We start from the raw sequence: 17,378 nt of genomic DNA on the forward strand, positions 1-17,378 counted from the left end.
CATCATAGGCACCAGACTTCACTCCATCAAGGACATCTACATGAGGTGGAGTCTTTAAAAAAAGCAGCCTCTATCCTCAAAGACCCCCACCACCCAGGCCATGTCCTCTTCACTCTGCTACCATTGGGGAAAAGGTCAGGAGCCTAAAGACAAGCACTCAACGGCACAAGGACAGCTTCTTCCCCGCGGACATCAGATTCCTGAATAATCAATGAACCAAAGACACGGCCTTACCTTTCGAGCACTATTTTTAAAAAATATTATATGGTTCATAATATGAATGTTTAGACTATAATTCTGCCACAAGACACTGAATTTTGTGACTTGTTAATGCTGATAAATTCTGATTCAGTTCTGCTGTTCAGATCTAAGAATCCCAAATTAAAACATTATTTTGGGACTTAATCTCTCTGGGTAAATTTCTGAGTGAGATTCACATTATTTTACTAAAGCTATTAGAACAAAAGCACTTACATTTTTATTTACTATTCATTCCAGTAAAGATGACTGTTCTTTACAGCAGCTATTCTGCACCCTTCTTTGGTTATGGTCCCCTTAGGGACTCAGCTGAAAGTTAATGCCCCCCCCCCTTCCTGAGAAGCAGTCAAGTTTTGTTTTTTTCTGCACTTCTCTCCTACAGAACACATAAAAATTATAAATCGTATTTATGTTATGTGAAGTGAAAAATAAGGCTTTTACTTAAATGTGCTGTGGCTCCCTTAGGAGGAATAGGGCCCTCATTGAGAATGGCTGTTTTACGGGATCACTTCCTTAAAGTTGTTGCTTTTTGGATTGTAATTGCAGAATGGTTACAGACAATTAAGTGCATTCTTGAAGTGTAACCACCATAAAATTGGGCGAGAGACTTAACTACCACACCTTGATTATAAAAATATATCCATTCTCATCAGCTCAACATTGTGCCTATTCTTTGGCTTGGCTTCGCGGACGAAGATTTATGGAGGGGGTAAAAAGTCCACGTCAGCTGCAGGCTCGTTTGTGGCTGACAAGTCCGATGCGGGACAGGCAGACACGATTGCAGCGGTTGCAAGGGAAAATTGGTTGGTTGGGGTTGGGTGTTGGGTTTTTCCTCCTTTGCCTTTTGTCAGTGAGGTGGGCTCTGCGGTCTTCTTCAAAGGAGGTTGCTGCCCGCCAAACTGTGAGGCGCCAAGATGCACGGTTTGAGGCGTTATCAGCCCACTGGCGGTGGTCAATGTGGCAGGCACCAAGAGATTTCTTTAGGCAGTCCTTGTACCTTTTCTTTGGTGCACCTCTGTCACGGTGGCCAGTGGAGAGCTCGCCATATAACACGATCTTGGGAAGGCGATGGTCCTCCATTCTGGAGACGTGACCCATCCAGCGCAGCTGGATCTTCAGCAGCGTGGACTCGATGCTGTCGACCTCTGCCATCTCGAGTACTTCGACGTTAGGGATGTAAGCGCTCCAATGGATGTTGAGGATGGAGTGGAGACCACGCTGGTGGAAGCGTTCTAGGAGCCGTAGGTGATGCCGGTAGAGGACCCATGATTCGGAGCCGAACAGGAGTGTGGGTATGACAACGGCTCTGTATACGCTTATCTTTGTGAGGTTTTTCAGTTGGTTGTTTTTCCAGACTCTTTTGTGTAGTCTTCCAAAGGCGCTATTTGCCTTGGCGAGTCTGTTGTCTATCTCATTGTGCCTATTAATGTTACATTATGGGCTGTTTGGTGATATCAATTCAGACCCAAAACCAACATAAATTAGGCTATAAGATTAATTTAGAGTAGAATCTTTGTAGACACCAGAGAGATTTCAAACTTCAAAATGTGATAGTCATGGATTTGGTTGGATTTGACTCTAGATGCACTGATTTTAGGAGAAAAAATGTTTGAATTTTCAGAAGACATTTGACAGGGCATCATGTCAAATACGATTCAAAAATATGAGTGGTTAACTCACAGGAGACTACAGATGCTCATGATACAGCTTCCTCTACACCAGTGAGACCAGGGGCAGACTCTGAAAATGTTTAGCAGAGCATCTACGCACTGTCTGCAGTGGCCACCTTGATCTCTTGGTTGCACGTCATTTCCATTCCCTTGCTGCTTAGATGTCTGTCATGGGCCTTCTCCACTGACAGAATGAGGCCCAACATAAACTAGAGGAACGCCTCATATCTGTCTGGGCATACCTCTTGTGCTCTTCACCATCCCCTTTTTTTAATCCCCCACTATCCATTTTCATCCCCTCTCCTCTGGTTCCATCCCTCCAACCCCAGTCTTCCCCCACCCCACCAATGGATTCTTCCACTCTCTTCCTCCCCCACACCCTGATCGGTTCCATTAGTCTCCCATTACACTGCTATTCTCATCGCTATATCAGATTCCTGCACCAGCAACCTTGCCTTCCAATCTCTTCATCACTCATTTTCCTCCATCTGATCCTTTATTTAGAGATACAGCAGGGTAGCAGGCCCTTTGGGTCCACAAACTTGTTCTGCCAAAATACACCCTTATGACCAATTAATCTACATCTTTGGAACATGGGAGAAAACCCGCAGACATGGGGTATGTGCCTATATACTGGCTCTGTCCATCATGTTTTACCTCCTCCTGATTTACCAATCATACATGGGTACCCTGTCCTCTTTACACTGGGTTCTCAACTATGTCTCTCCAGTCTCATAAAGTTACTTAGGCTTGAAATGTCAAACATTCTTTTTCTCCCACCGATGCCTCTTGACCTACTGAATTCTTCCACCAGATGGAGTCCAACATTTATTGTTGATCCCCAATTACCCTCAAGAAGTTGGTGATACCTGATTTAGATCTTCCCAAAACTTTCTCACTTTCTCACATGCCCAAATTGCATGTACTGTTGTTCCCATTTCCTTCTTACAGTGAAAACATCTATCTGATAATGTTGGATCCCATTTTTTTTACTTTTGGGGCGTGATATATAGCCTGTGTAACCAATTATACTGTATCATGCGTAACCTTGTGTTTATTATATTCTTCATAGTTCCAGAGCATAACTTTTCCCATGTTTCATTTTTTATCTTTATGTTTAAATCTTTTTCCCACTTTTATTTGGGTTTATAGCTTATTTCATAATTTTCCTTCTCTTGATGTACATGTTCGTTATAAATTTCTTTATTATCATTCTGTCTGTAATCACATATTCAAAGCTGCTTCCTTCTGGTAACCTCAACCTGCTTCCCAATTTATCCTTTAAGTAGGCTTTCAGTTGATGGTGTGCAAATATTGTACCATGAGTTATTCCATATTTGTACTTCATTTGTTCAAATGTTAATAAATTATCACAAAAAACAGCATACCAAAAAATCTAGAGATCTTCCTTCTAAGTAATATAAGAAGTAAAGAATTATGGATGAAGCGCAAAAAAGATTTATTATGATAGCCTTAGCTGTAGCAAAAAAATGTATAATGTCAACTTGGAAATCAGAAGATAGCCTGAGAGTACAGCAATGGTACATGGAAATGAATAAATGTATTCCATTGGAAAAAATAACATATAATTAAAAAAAATAAAGTCACATTATTTGAACAAATTTGGGAACCGTACATGGAACATAACAGAGAGGGCTTGCCTCGGAACTCCACCCCCTAAAATGATGATAAGACAAAATGACCTGATCCAGTGTGTAACAGTAGATGACACATTTTTCCTGTTTATTTTCATTGTGTGATAACATTGTTTAATGGTTTTATTGTATTGTATATGTTGAATGTTTAATGGGTTTGGAGGGGGGTGGGAAGGTAGGGGGAAAAAAGGGGAGAAAATGCCACTGTGTATATTTAAGAGGGAAATGTTTGTATGTATTTTGGTTGATATGGTTCACAGTGTGAAAAAATTTTTTTAAAAAGTTGGTGATGAGCTGCCTTCTTGAACTGCTGCATTTTTTCTAGGGACACAACATTTTTGAAGATTTTGCTTTGGTGATTTAGCAGGATTTAATTTGTGTTTGTCTACCAACAAAATGTATTCGAGTCATTCTCATCTTTCTTGCAGGATATGCGAATTGGATGATCTGGGTGAGCTATCACCCTGCTGGGAGAACCTTCGACGACAAATAGTTACTCAGTACCAAACTCTGATAATAAATTACCAAGAGAACTTAACAGAATTGCACCAATATAAAGGTTGATCCAAATTTATCATCTTTAAATAAATATTGTTAAATAATATTTCTATTCTTGTGCTCATTGAGATGGGACTTTCATGAGCAGGAATAATTTGACCCAAGATGCTTGACTGTACCTATTGCACAGATATGTTTACTTCGCCTTGTTGTAACAATATTTTCCTCCTTGGTCTCAGAACCATTTCCCTTTTACTTCTGTGTGACAATTCACATTTTTGCAGATTTCTTCCTCATATTTGGAGCAAAATAAGTGTGAGTTTGAGTAACTTTTATAGCTATTTTCGGGGCAGTAAACCAGCCAATCATGTTGGGATGGTGTTGAAAGTTACAAAGCCACAGTTCATAGAGCAGTCAACTATTTTTCACTTCGTATGTTAATGATGTGGATGATGGAATTGATGTCTTTGTGGCCAAGTTTGTGGATGGTACCAAGCTACCTGGAGGAGCATTAATGTTTAGAAAGCAGGAAGTCTGCAGAGGGACTTGGACAGGTTGGGAGAATGTCAAAGAAGTGGAAGATGGAATGCATCATGGGGAAGTGTGTGGTCATGCACTTTGATAGAAGGATTAAAGATGTAGACTTTTTTCCAAATGGAGAGCTAATTTAGAAAGTTGAGGTCCAGAAGGAACTTGGAGACCTAGTGCAGGATTCCGTAAAGGTAAACATGCATGTTGAGCGGGTGGTAAGGAAGGCAAATGCAATATTAGCATTCATTTTGAGAGGAAAGAATATGAAAGCAAGGATGTAATAAAGAGACTTTATAAAGGATTGGTCAGTCCACATCAGAATATTATGAGCAGTTTTGGGCCTGATGTCTGAGAAAGGATGGTGCTGATTTCGGAGAGGGTCCAGAGGAGGTTTACGAGAATGATAACGTTTGTTGGCTTTTGGCCTGTATTCATAGGAGTTTAGAAGAATGTTGGGGTATTTCATTGAAACATGCCAAATATTGAAAGGGCTGGATAGAATGGACATAGAGAGGATGTTTCCAGTAGGGGGAGAGCCTCAGAATAAAATGGTGTCCCTTTAGAATAGAGATGAAATTTTTTTTTCAGCCAGAGGGTGAAGAATCTGGAATTAATTGCTACAGATGGATGTGGCGGTCAAGTCGGTGGGTATATTTAAAGCAGAAGTTGATAGATTCTTGATTAGTAAGGGTATCAAAAGTCACAGGGAGAAGGCAGGAGAATGGAGTTGAAAGGAAAAAGACATTAACTATGATTTGAATGACGAAGCAGATTGGATGAGCTAATTCTGTTCCCTAGTCTTATGGTATAACTGTTCAGATAGGTACATATGTACATGTAATTAGAAATAAAATTATTTATTACATTTGCATATAATGAGCTGCTATAGTTAAAACTAATTTGGAGAGTTTTTATTTTTGATATTCTTGAAATATTTTTAGATATTTCACTATTCAGCATCACAGATATCAGTTTTGAAATATGGTTTCTTAAATTTCTAACCTGCTCACTGGCTTATACTGGTCTACCATGTCTTTTGGACACTAATTTTCATTTTCCCTTTGAAGAATTGTGTGATTTCTTGCATGGACAATTTTACTCAATTGACTGATTCGTTGTTTTGAGTGCTCGGTCTGTCTAAAATTATCTTCTCAGGTCCATCTTTCAAGGCAAGCAGTTTAAAAGCTGAGAAGAAATTAGAATTTGTCCCCACTAACTTGCACATGCAGCGGATGCGAGTTCAAGATGACTCTGGTGCAGGTAATTAATTTAATCAAAGAAAGTAACATTGCTGAATTTAGTGGTTATTTACTTTGGTTTTTGCTTCACTATATTTGTTTCCACTGATGGATATTGTTTTAGTCACTTAGCATCTTTCTTTATTATGTCCTCCACATAGTTCAAGGCAGATCTATTATTGAAATTGGGAGCTTTACAGATAGAAGTTGACAAATTGGTTGAAATAGAATTTTGTTTACCAATGGCAACCAGGTGAGACTTTTTTTAAAAAAAAGTCAAAATGTTACCTATAATTTCCAACACAGTAGTTGGCTTTTTACCCAGCTGGTCTTCATGCTCCATGGCAATCTCTTCTCTATATATTCCATTTTGTTTAATTTATTGTCACATGATGCAGTTTGGCTATGTGCCAAAAAGGGCAATTTTTTTTGTCATTCTACACTAAAGTATCATTTTGGATAAAAAAATAGTTAAAAAAAAAACAAAGCAGCAAGATCAAATCAGTTTTACTGTGATCTGTAATATTTATGGGCATTTTTGGGGGGCAGGGGGATTCCTCAACTGGTTAAAAACTCTTCATCGGTCTACATAGTTAAACTTCCTGATAATGTTAAACCCCTCCATTAGGATACCTTTCTTCCTCATCTTTCATGGTAGGGGGAAAAAAAAACTCTCAAAACTTTATTTACTGGTATGTTATCCAGAATTAAAGCGATTAGCAGCCTCAAGGCTCCAGCAAAAAAAAAGAGGAAAATAAATAAGTTTAAAAATGTGGAAGTTTAAAATTGGTGCACCTCATTATAGGTGCAGGATCTTTTGGACCAAATTTTTTTCTATGCCCTTGAGAAAATGTCTTTCTGTTGGCGATGTACTCCTCATGGAACTGTTAATGAAGCCTGATTGATGGGGATGTGTTTATCAGAGTTAGTGTCCTGAACATCTCCCAAAATTTATTGCTTTGTGGCAGCATTGCAAGTGCAAACACTGCTAGAAATTATTTTTTAAAATAAATAAATTAGTGGGGAAAAAATAGAAAGTGAGGTTTCTGTGGTTTTTTTTTTGCCTATTCAGAAATCTGATGGCAGAGGGGAAGAAGCTGTTTTTATATCATGGGGTGTTCGTCTTCAGGCTCCTGTACCTCCTTCCTGATAGTGGCAATGAGAAGAGGGCATGGCTGCTTTCTGAAGATTGTGCCTCTTTTAGATGTAAAGACTAATGTCCATTGCACTGACCAATTTCACAACTCTTTGTAGTCTTTTCCTGTCTTGTGCATTGGTCCGTCCATACAAGACAGAGATGCAACCAGTCAGGATGTTCTCCGTGGTACACATAAAGAAACGTAGGTCTTTGATAACATATCAAATTACCTCAAACTCCTAACAAAGTATAGCTGCTGGCGAGCCTTCTTTGTGATTGCATCAACATGGAGGCAGCAGGTTAGGTCTTCAGGGATGTCGACACACAGGCATTTGAAGTTCTTGACCCTTTCCACTGCTTACCTATCAATGAGAACTGGTTTGTGTTCTCCTGATTTCCCCCTCCTGAAGTCCACAATCAGTTCTTTAGTTTAGCTAATGTTGAGTGCAAGGTTACTGTTGTGACATCACTCAAACAGCTGATGTATCTCACTTCTCTAAGCTTCCAGAATGTCCATGCCAGGCCTTTTGTTATTTTTTTCCCTTGATTCATTATAGAAATGCAGATATCGTTTGTTACCTGTCCCAAGGTGCTTTACAGTTGAACAGCAGGAATCAACTGCAATTTATGTGGGTCTGGATTCAAATCTTGACCAGGCTTGGTAAAGAAGGTGCATATCCTTCTTGTTAATATTAATGAACCATGGGGTTTTCTGCAATAATTCAATGGTTACAGTTGATTTTTTTTTTAATTGCAAGTTTAAATATTTGAAATTAGGTTCTTCAGTTGCTATGGTGAGATTTAAATCCTATTCCCCATAATTTCCTTAATAACATTCAGAACCGTTTTAAATCCATGTCGCAATTCCTGTTGGGTTTCATCCACCTGTTTACTCATTGGTTCCCTATGTTCTTTCTGTCTCAGATCAGACCTATGACATCATTACTATTGGGGCACCAGCAGCACACTGCCAGGCCTTCAAAACTGGTGGCTTAAGGAAACTTCTGGTCAAATTTGTGGAAGCCAAGAAAAAGTAAGTTCAGCATATTTTGAAATCCACGTTCTATAAGGGAAAAAAAAAATTCCTCCTATTCAGTTGCAAATTATTACATGAATTTACTCATGATTTCTTGTATTTTCATCTTTCATTTCAATTAAATTTGGCATAAGTAAAATGAAATATAACTTTTAATACTTTTGGAGGCTGTGGTTGATAGGTGATGCCTAGCACAGGAAGAGTTAGACTCCTGGAAAACCAGCTCCAAATGCAGTGTGGATGGCAGAAAATTAAACACACAAACACACACAATGCTGCCACAAAGCAATAAATTTTGGGACATGTTCAGGACACTAACTCTGATAAACACATCCCCATCAATCACTGCTGCACTTAAGGGTTAAATTTTTTAAAAATCTAGGCTTTTCTTGATGCTTATAAGAGATTAAACATTAAAAATTTCTCAGTTTTAACAAAAACCTTTTTACATTAATATAACATCGACAACATAGCAAAAGGTTCTGAATAATAGATTGGGGAAGGTAACTGAAAGCTTAGTCAAACTGAGGTCTCAAATAGAAACAGAAAAATAGGTGGAGGAGTATGTCATTTGGCCCTTCAAGCCTTTACCACCATTCAATCTGATCATGGCTGAGTGTGAGAGAGAGAGAAAATTCTCCCCATACCTCTGTACCCCTTAGCCACAAGGGCCAAATCTAACCTAAATGAGTTAGATAGAGAGAAAAATATAGAGATGGGGGTCCTTGGAATCTGGAAACAATTACAGGTGGGCCATGCTCAAGAGGGCGAAAGAAGAGAAGTGCAAATCTTTTGACATTTTGGGGTCCATGATATTACATAAATGGGAAACAGTCAGAACAAAAGGTGAAAATAAGGGTGAACGTTTGAAAATCGGAACTTGGTTTAATTATGAGGTGGGGGATGAGCAGGATTTCGTGCAAGTTAAAGCACGCTTGGCAGAATTTGGGTTAATAAATTGTTGGAAAATCAAACGGTGGAAGAGTGTACATTGCAAAAGTCAAGTCTACGAGTGACAGATCAGCTGAGACAGACTTGACCGGTGTAATGAAGATAGAAATTGGCAGTCACACCATTAGTCAGAAACACACATTAGGCTTAGATGTGACCTCAAGGTTACTGACAGTTTCATTTTCAGATCATTGTTTAGGAATAGGATAGTGTTGACCTTGTGTTAGGCCCAGAGGACCCCTCAAAACCCAGCAGCAATACAAATTCAGCAAGACAACTAGTTACTTAAACAAAAGTTGTTTTTAATTATCTTTAAACATGAAAACAGAATCAAACTCTAACTTATTACTATTAACTTAACTTAACCTAACTTAACCCCCTTCTAATTCAAAGCACACGTCTATGTAATGTGTGTACAAGTTCAAAAAAGTTATTTAATTCACAGTCTAATCTCACTTCTCACTCCTCCAAGTTCACTGGTATCAGGCAATTCTTATACTGTGCACAGAATTTAATATTTATGAATTTCACCAGGCTTTGGAGCTTAAAAGGTAGATGGTTACCGCTTAGGAAGGTCCTTGTCGGTTTTTAGAGAGAGATTTGTTGCTCGTTGGACACAAACTGATTCCTTCCGATCAGCTACTTCAGTCTCTTGTCGAAGAAACTTGCCCTATCAGGGTTTTCCAGATGATGACCTCTTTCTTTCAGGTCACTACCGAATTCCTTTTCTGTTTCCCTTATCTCAGGTGAAATATTATACAGATAGCCATCTCCTCTTGTATGGACCACAAGGGCTTTGACCAGGCTCAACTCAGAACTCACAACCTGTCTTCAAAATGGGGTTTTTCCACAAGCTTGCCAGCTTGTCCTGTTCCAGTCCCAGCTGCTGCTGCTGAACTGTCGAACTTAATTCTCTCTTTTTTTTTCTCTCTCTCTCACACTCAGAAAACGACATGACCCTCCTAGAACAGCAAACAGTATTCAGACAGACTGTGGCACCAGACCCAACCTTCCGAGTCCATTCATCTGTTGCTTTCCAAACAATAATCCATTACTCCACAGCATGTCCAATTAACCCCTACTTGTGAAGTCTCTATAAGCATTCTTCAAAGCTTTTGCAAAGGCACTCAGAGCCTGGACTGTCTGGCTTAGCAGAGCTCTGGCATTTTAAATGAATCTGTGTTGTCAAGTGTTTGTGACCAACACTAAAAAAAAATCCTGCCACAATTTATCTCCCTTAAAACATATCTGTATACAATATAAAATATAACATAATCTGTCGCAACTTCTTAATGTAAATTTTAATGTTGGCAACGATTATGGCATTGATCTTACCAATATTTACTCAGAGGATCATTTTGTTCACGCTATACTCTGTGTGGGACTACAAGCCCCAACGCATTAGATATTTTCACTTTCTATATTTACATCTGCACAATGTAATGCATCCAGTGCATCCATAAAACTATAGGAGTGGTTTGGGAGCTTCTTGTGCTTTTTCCCCAGTTCTATCTACCTGTGAAGAATATCAGCGGCCATTATTTTGTCAATCTAAATTTGCATTTCATAAAATAATGGGAGATGTCCCAACCATTTCTGTTATTGATGAATTTCCTGCATCCTATTTTGACAACTTCTGAAAAAATTGCCCATTGACATCCTGTAAAATCACAACTACTGTATTCGAAACCAGGAAAATTGATCAAATGTTCCGGTGTTAAAATCCATCCTGTGACCACTTTTGAAATGAGTGTTATCCTTTTGAAACTGGCTGGTGAGAGATATGTATGAACAATGACTATTTGAAGAATTATAGCACAGTTATCAACTCAGTCCTTTCATTACAAAGGGAGAAGGTTGTTAAAGGAGAAATATGAATTTGTGCCATTTTGATGAAGTGAAATATTATCATTCTTAAAATCACATGCAAGTTATAAATTGCCATAAATATAATAGGGATTATATTTAGTGTCATTGGATTCACAAGTAGATTGTTTAACATTTCAGTAAACTTACTGCTCTGTAACAAGTAGCGTCAAACTTCGTTACAATTGTATTGCATTGTGGTCTTGGGTAAAGATTATTATTTCGCAGAAGTGTACAGTTGATATCACTAGTCCTGAGTTTTAATGTGCAGTTTGTTTTTGTTAATTATGCTTGTAACACTCTTATGCAATTATTTTTGTTCTGTTTGTTTTATTCTTTTATTCTCTTCAGCGTTTATGAGGAGGGTTGGTGAGTTTCTGGCTATTGACAGCTAAGATTATTTGTTTGATTTCCACATTCATTTTGCCTCCATTTTCTTTTCAAAATCAAAATGTGTCTTTTCCTCCTCCCTTCATTGAAGATGACATCAGCAATCTCATCCAAGCCCTAATCCAAATATGTGTAAAATTCCACCTTTAACTTTGGGGCATCTAGAGCTCCACCTTTAATCATAGTGTGTCTGTTAGAGATGCCAGAGTTACAGCATGTTGCCATATAATCAAAAATGTCTGTGTGCCTGTCTCAGTGCTGTATTGTAGTATATTCTGTCTTTCACTCAACAAAGCTTGAAACCAACATGCATGCATCAAGGCATGAAGAATTTTAATATTTTGTACCAAACTATATTTGTTTTGTTCAATCTTGTGTCGTTCTTAAGATATGCCTCAGGTGGATTCTTAATGGATTTACAGTATTTTAATATCTCTCCCAGATTGTTTTTTCATGCTGGCTATAAAGGTGCCTGGTCCTAATCTTGTTTTCAATAGAGTAAAAATAGAGAATTAGCAGTTGAAATATTATTACAGGCTTCATCATGCAGCCCCTACAAGGAAGCGTCCTGATCATGCGGTTGAACTTTAATATTTGCTGCAGTAGACAAGCGTGGCAGATAAAGTGGTCATACTGCAATGTTGCCCTCAAATATGAGAGAGAAGAACTTTGAGTAATCTGCTGAAGGAACTCAACCAGTTGATCAGTGGGAGAAAAAGAATTGTCAATGTTTCAGGCCAGGACCCTTCGTCAGGACTTTCATTTTCTCCCACTGGTGCTGAGTTCTTCCAGCATATTGCTCCATTTTCCAGTACCTGCAGTCTCTTGAATTAGAAAACTTTGTTGTCTGGTCTGATTTCAAATAATTAATAAATTTTCATGACTTCAGGGGAAGGCACAGTTAGTGTAGCAGTTAGTACAGCACTATTACAGTCCCAGTGGCCTGGGTTTGAATCGGCTGCTGTCTCTAAGGAGTTTCTATGTTCTCATGTTCACATAGGTTTCCTCCAGGTGCTCCGGTTTCCTCCCGCCTACCAAAGAGATATGGGTTGAGTAGGTTAATTGGGTGGGCTTTTGGGTCAGAATGGCCTGTTGCAAGGCTGTATCTCTAAAGAAAAATAAATAAATGTAGTCTTGGAAATGGATATCACTGACCTGGGTTTAAACACAATACAAGTGCTCCCCATCAGAAATAATCCAAATGAACATAGATAGCTCTCAAATTCTATCCATAAGATGTTAATGAATACAAGATTTGAGAAGTGTTAAGAGCTGAGTAAGGCATCTTAAATTCCATTGTGGCATTGCTCTGTATGGATTTTTCAAGGTGATGTTCAAATTAGATTACAGAATTGTTGTAGCCCAACAAATCTAGCCAAAAATTGTAGATTCCAATTGAAGTTTATTGCCATGTGTACTATGATACAGTGAAAAAATGTTTACTTTGCAAGCAGTCCAGCTGGTCAGCCCCAATGTAGTGCAGGGCGCAGCGTAAGAACACAGTGCAGAGTTGAAGAGAGAGATCAGTTAGATCATAGCAAAGACAAAATTCTTTTACTGGTGCAATGTTCTCTCAGGAGTCTGATAGTGATGGGATATGAACTGTCTTGGAATCAGATGGTGCATGATCTCACGCTCGTGAATTTTCTTCCCGTCAGGAGGAGGAAAAGAACGTGGCTGGGGTGAAAAAATTCTTAATATGTTGGCTTTTCCAAGGTAGCAAAATGTGTAGATGGAGTCACTAGAGGGGGAAGTGGGTATGTCATTTGTCTGATGATCTGAGCTGCTTTCACAACTCTGTAGTTACTTGCTGATTTTGGAAGAGGAGTTCTTGTTTACGCAGTGACGCATCTATAGAACTTGTTCCAACGTTAGATGGGAACTGTTTCAGGCCATAGATGGTACTCACAATATCCACTCATCCTAATGGCTCTGGGCCAGTTCAAATCCAGGTTTACTGTTAGCTTCGCTTAAGATATTCACAAAAGTAATTCCCTTGTTATGTTAAGATTAGGCTAGTAGATATTCAGTTAAAGCTAAATTGAACACGAGTTTGATCACAATACTTGCAAAATATTTCATGCTTTATGTAAATAAATCTTGGTTCATTTTAATGGGTTACTCGATTTTGAATTTGCAGTTCAAATTGTAATAGAAAAGGTCATGCAGGAAATTTATAGCTGCTTTTAATATATACAGTAATTATGCACAGTTGCTCTAGTGTAAAGTGACATTTCATCATTTAACTCCCAAGTTTTTTTAATTAATATTTTGCCTAAATTCAAAATCAGGGCCAGACTTATCAGAAGAACAGAAAAAGAATTCAAATTATTTGAGTGAACAAGTTCCATCCTGTTTCCTGATGAAGGGCTCAGGAAATATCTGTGGAAACAGAAACCAACTTAATGTTTAAGGTTAAGCAAAAGTCTGCAGACTCTATAATTGTTGTGCAATGCTCAAAAGTGCTAGAGAAACTCAACAGATCAAGCAGTGTCTACAGGAAGCAAAGGAACATAAACATTTTGGGCTCAAGCCCTTCATCAAGGTATGAGCAAAAAGGTAGGAGGAGGAGCGCAGGCCGACAGAAGATAGTATGTGGATATACGTGGGCGGGCAGAAGTGGAAAAAGCTGCGGTGATCGGGAGGGGGATAGCTCTCAGAATGGAGAGGGATGGGGATGGAGAGGGATGGGGATGGAGACCTGGAGGAAAAGAGAGAAGGATTTGGAAAGCGAAGGGAAAAGAGCCCAACAGAAACTGGAGAAGTCGATGTTAATGCCATCTAGTTGGAGAGTGTCCAAGGTGTTGTTCCTCCAGTTTTCAATGCTTAGGGTTGTCAGAACTGGGCAGAACAGTGAGTGAATGCAAAGGAATGTAAGAGTTGTGAAATTCTTTTTTTCCCCCTGAACTACGTTTTGGCTTTCATTATTGTTCAAAAAATCCCTTAACCACATCTCATCTACTACCCACATTTCTCTCCTGAACAGTACACCTCCCATGATTCTCTGCTGCCATCCCACCACCCTTGAGACTCAATGGATAATTTTTTGCAATTTTCACCACCAGAAATGAGAGTCCACCTTTTTTTGAAGCATGGAAACAGGTCGGTCACACCAGCTGCATATCAACCATCAAACTCCTACTTATTCACTCCACATTCCCGTCAACTCTTCCATATTCTGTCATTCATCTGCAAGCTAGTGACAGTTTACAGTAGCACCTATGCAGTCACAGAGAAAATAAAAACTCCACACATAGCATTCGGAGTCAACATCAAACTCTAGTGCTAGATCTGTCAGGCAGCTGCTATATTGGCTGTGTCACTAGGCACGTGATCCCTTTACTTTGATCATTTCAAAGGCATTTTTCTGTTTAGGACTTCCCAATCTACTCCAGTCTCCACAACCACTCACTTAAAGTATTTAACCACCTAACCAGAGAAAATGAAACATTTGTTCTTTTCCTTTTACTCTTGGCATTTTAACAGTCTTTCCAGTTGAAACAGAGAGTCACTTGCGCATTTTCCAATCCAGCTACTGCATACTCAATGTTTTCAATATGTCCTCCTTCATTGGAGAAACCACATCCACCATGGACTTTACAGAGCATCTACATTCAGTCCACGGGGGTGACCCTGATCTTCCTGTTATATGCCACTTCAGTTATCCACTCCACCCCACTCAAACCTCTCTATCTGTGGCCTTTCAGCACAGCTATTATGAGATCCAAAGCAAGTTTGGGGAACATTGCTTCATTTTTCCCAACTTGGATACATTGGAGCCTTCCATTCTCCTTATCAGATTCTACAATTCCATTTAACTTGCTTATTCTGTTTGTCCCAGAATGAGTTATCTGCAATATTGGCCTAGCTTTTCCTATCTTCATGAGAAAATCCTGACCTTCTGGATGTATCTTGCTACCCTGCATTTCACAACTGTTGCATTCCTTGCTTTCTCTCCTTTACAGTTCTGCTGAAGGGTTTTTAACCTGAAAAATTTACAATAGGCCCTTTCAGGGGAACCCTCTGCCTTGAGGCTGGTGACAGGAGCGGATTTAAAACTGTGAGCTCACCTTTCGGGTGGCAGCCCTAAAAGGCTACTGCAGCATTTCCTGGTCCACCTGAAAGGGCCTATTCATATCCAAAGACACCTCATAGTGCCGCAGCGCCACCCGTATTAATATGTGGCATAGCAATGGCGGTCTTCCCTACCCATAATCCCCCATGCTGCTGGAACCCTTTGAGCCGCAGAGAGCGACCCTGAAGACCGAAGTGCCCAGTGAGGTGCAGGAGCAGCCAGCCAGGCTGCCACCCCCTGACGTCCCCCGCCAGCTGCCCCTGCCCCAATGTCCCCCACCAGGTGCCCCTGCCCCGATGGTCCCCTCAGATCCCCCGTTCCCTGATAGCCCCTGCCGACCTCCACTCCCCAGTAGGGCGGCAGCTGTCAGGTGGCGGGGCCGGGGGGAGCTGTCAGGTAGTGGGGTGAGGTGGGTGGGGGCTGTCTGCTAGTGGGGTGGGGGTCCTGTCAAGTAGCGGGGCAGGGGAGGTCCTGTCAGGTAGGGGGGCGGGGGGCTGTCAGGCAGCAGGGAGTTGGGTTGCGGACTGATGGAGTCATCGGTACGCCCATAAGCTTGCAGCTACTTACAGCGGCTGCACATTCAGGTGCATCGGCAGAGCGCAGCACTCTGCCGGTTATTCCTCCCCGAGGAGGGTTGGCGTCGGTGTCTTGAAGGTGCTCTGGGCGCGTTCAGGTGAGTGGGTGTTGAGCCGCAAGGGGGGATATTTTGCGGCCTTACACATGGGGTGTTCAGGCCACCTGAAAGGGCCTAACATTTTCCACAGATGCTGCCAATCTGAATTTCACGAGCATTTTCTGTATTTATTTCAAATTTCCTGTATCTCAGTTTAAAAAATTTTTAAATTTACTTTAATTAGATGCCAAACATTCCCCCAAGTTCATGCTCAGCATGAAGAACACGTTGTCTGTTTCTTGCCCACCAAGATTGCCATTATTATGGAACAAGTGTTTAAAATGCTTCGGTAGAGCCAGGAAAGAAACAGTTGGTGTAGCAGTTAGCACAACACCGTTATAGCGCGAGCAATCCATTCTGGGATTCAAATCCCACGCTGTCTATAAGGAGTTTTCTGCGTGGATTTCCTCCAGGGGCTCTGGTTTCCTCCTACCTTTCAAAATGAGCTGAGAGTTGTAGGTTAATTGGGTGTAATTGGGCAGTACAGGCTCGTGGGCTGAAATGGCCAGTTACCCTACTGTATGTCTAAATTTAAAAAAGATATGTGAGATTTGGAGATAAGTTGTTAGATGAGGAGCCACGTGATGATTGTTAATTTCAACATTGAGCATTCAGAGAGGAAAATGTTTCTAAATAACTATTTAGATACGCTATTGAAATAATTATCTAAACATTATTCATCTTTTTTTCTTGCAGTTCATCATCTAGTTCCCAGTCTATAGTATACATACCACAAGATATAGTAAGAGCTAAAGAAATTATAGCAAGTATTAATACCCTTAAAACACAAGTCAGTTACTATGCAGAACGACTATCAAGAGCAGCCAAGGAGAGATCTGCAAATGGCCTTGAAAGAACATTAGCAATTTTGGCAGACAAGGTAAATGACATTTTCTACATTGTTATTATGCTTGCACATGATAGTGCTGGGGTAACACAACTAATTGCACTCTGGCCACATCAGCAGTGGGAATATTTCTGAATGATTGGCCCATCCTCTTTCCATTCTTGCTAAGTATTAATGTGTCCTATTTTGCATTCCTTTTACAAAGGGAACTAATAAGAGATGGTTTTCACTGTGTGGACAACAGAGATGTTCAATGAGAGGTGGCAAATGAGATAATTCAGTTGTCAGGAGAGAGAGGGAACATTTCCAGAGGGAATTCTTGGGCCTTTTTTTTTGCGGATGGAACAAATAAAAAGCAAAGAGGGCAGAATTTTTCTGTGTCATGCTCAAAGGGTTAAATGGACCTGATTTTAGGATATCATGACTGTAATGTGTTTTGTACTGTACTATTCCAAAGTTATTATCGTGCTCCAGTAAAAAAACAAAATGCTTGTTTTTTTTTAATTTCAACCATGGTGTCTACAGATTTGTATGATTTATATTGTGCTCCAG

General features: G+C 39.9%; 1 protein-coding gene across 7 annotated transcripts in view; it reads left to right on the plus strand.

Moving 5' to 3' along the window:
• Positions 1-17,378, plus strand: part of LOC138739556 (inositol polyphosphate-4-phosphatase type I A) — a 239,744-nt gene that overhangs the window by 162,577 nt on the left and 59,789 nt on the right. For all 7 annotated transcript variants that reach the window (XM_069891866.1, XM_069891873.1, XM_069891869.1 and 4 more), the window contains 4 exons: positions 4,012-4,142; positions 5,768-5,872; positions 7,913-8,021; positions 16,676-16,859. In XM_069891866.1, coding sequence (XP_069747967.1) covers positions 4,012-4,142; positions 5,768-5,872; positions 7,913-8,021; positions 16,676-16,859 — 529 coding nt within the window. The remainder of the gene's footprint in view (positions 1-4,011; positions 4,143-5,767; positions 5,873-7,912; positions 8,022-16,675; positions 16,860-17,378) is intronic.

This window comes from Narcine bancroftii, chromosome 7 (genome assembly GCF_036971445.1).
Source record: "Narcine bancroftii isolate sNarBan1 chromosome 7, sNarBan1.hap1, whole genome shotgun sequence".
Classification (NCBI taxonomy): Eukaryota; Metazoa; Chordata; class Chondrichthyes; order Torpediniformes; family Narcinidae; genus Narcine; species Narcine bancroftii.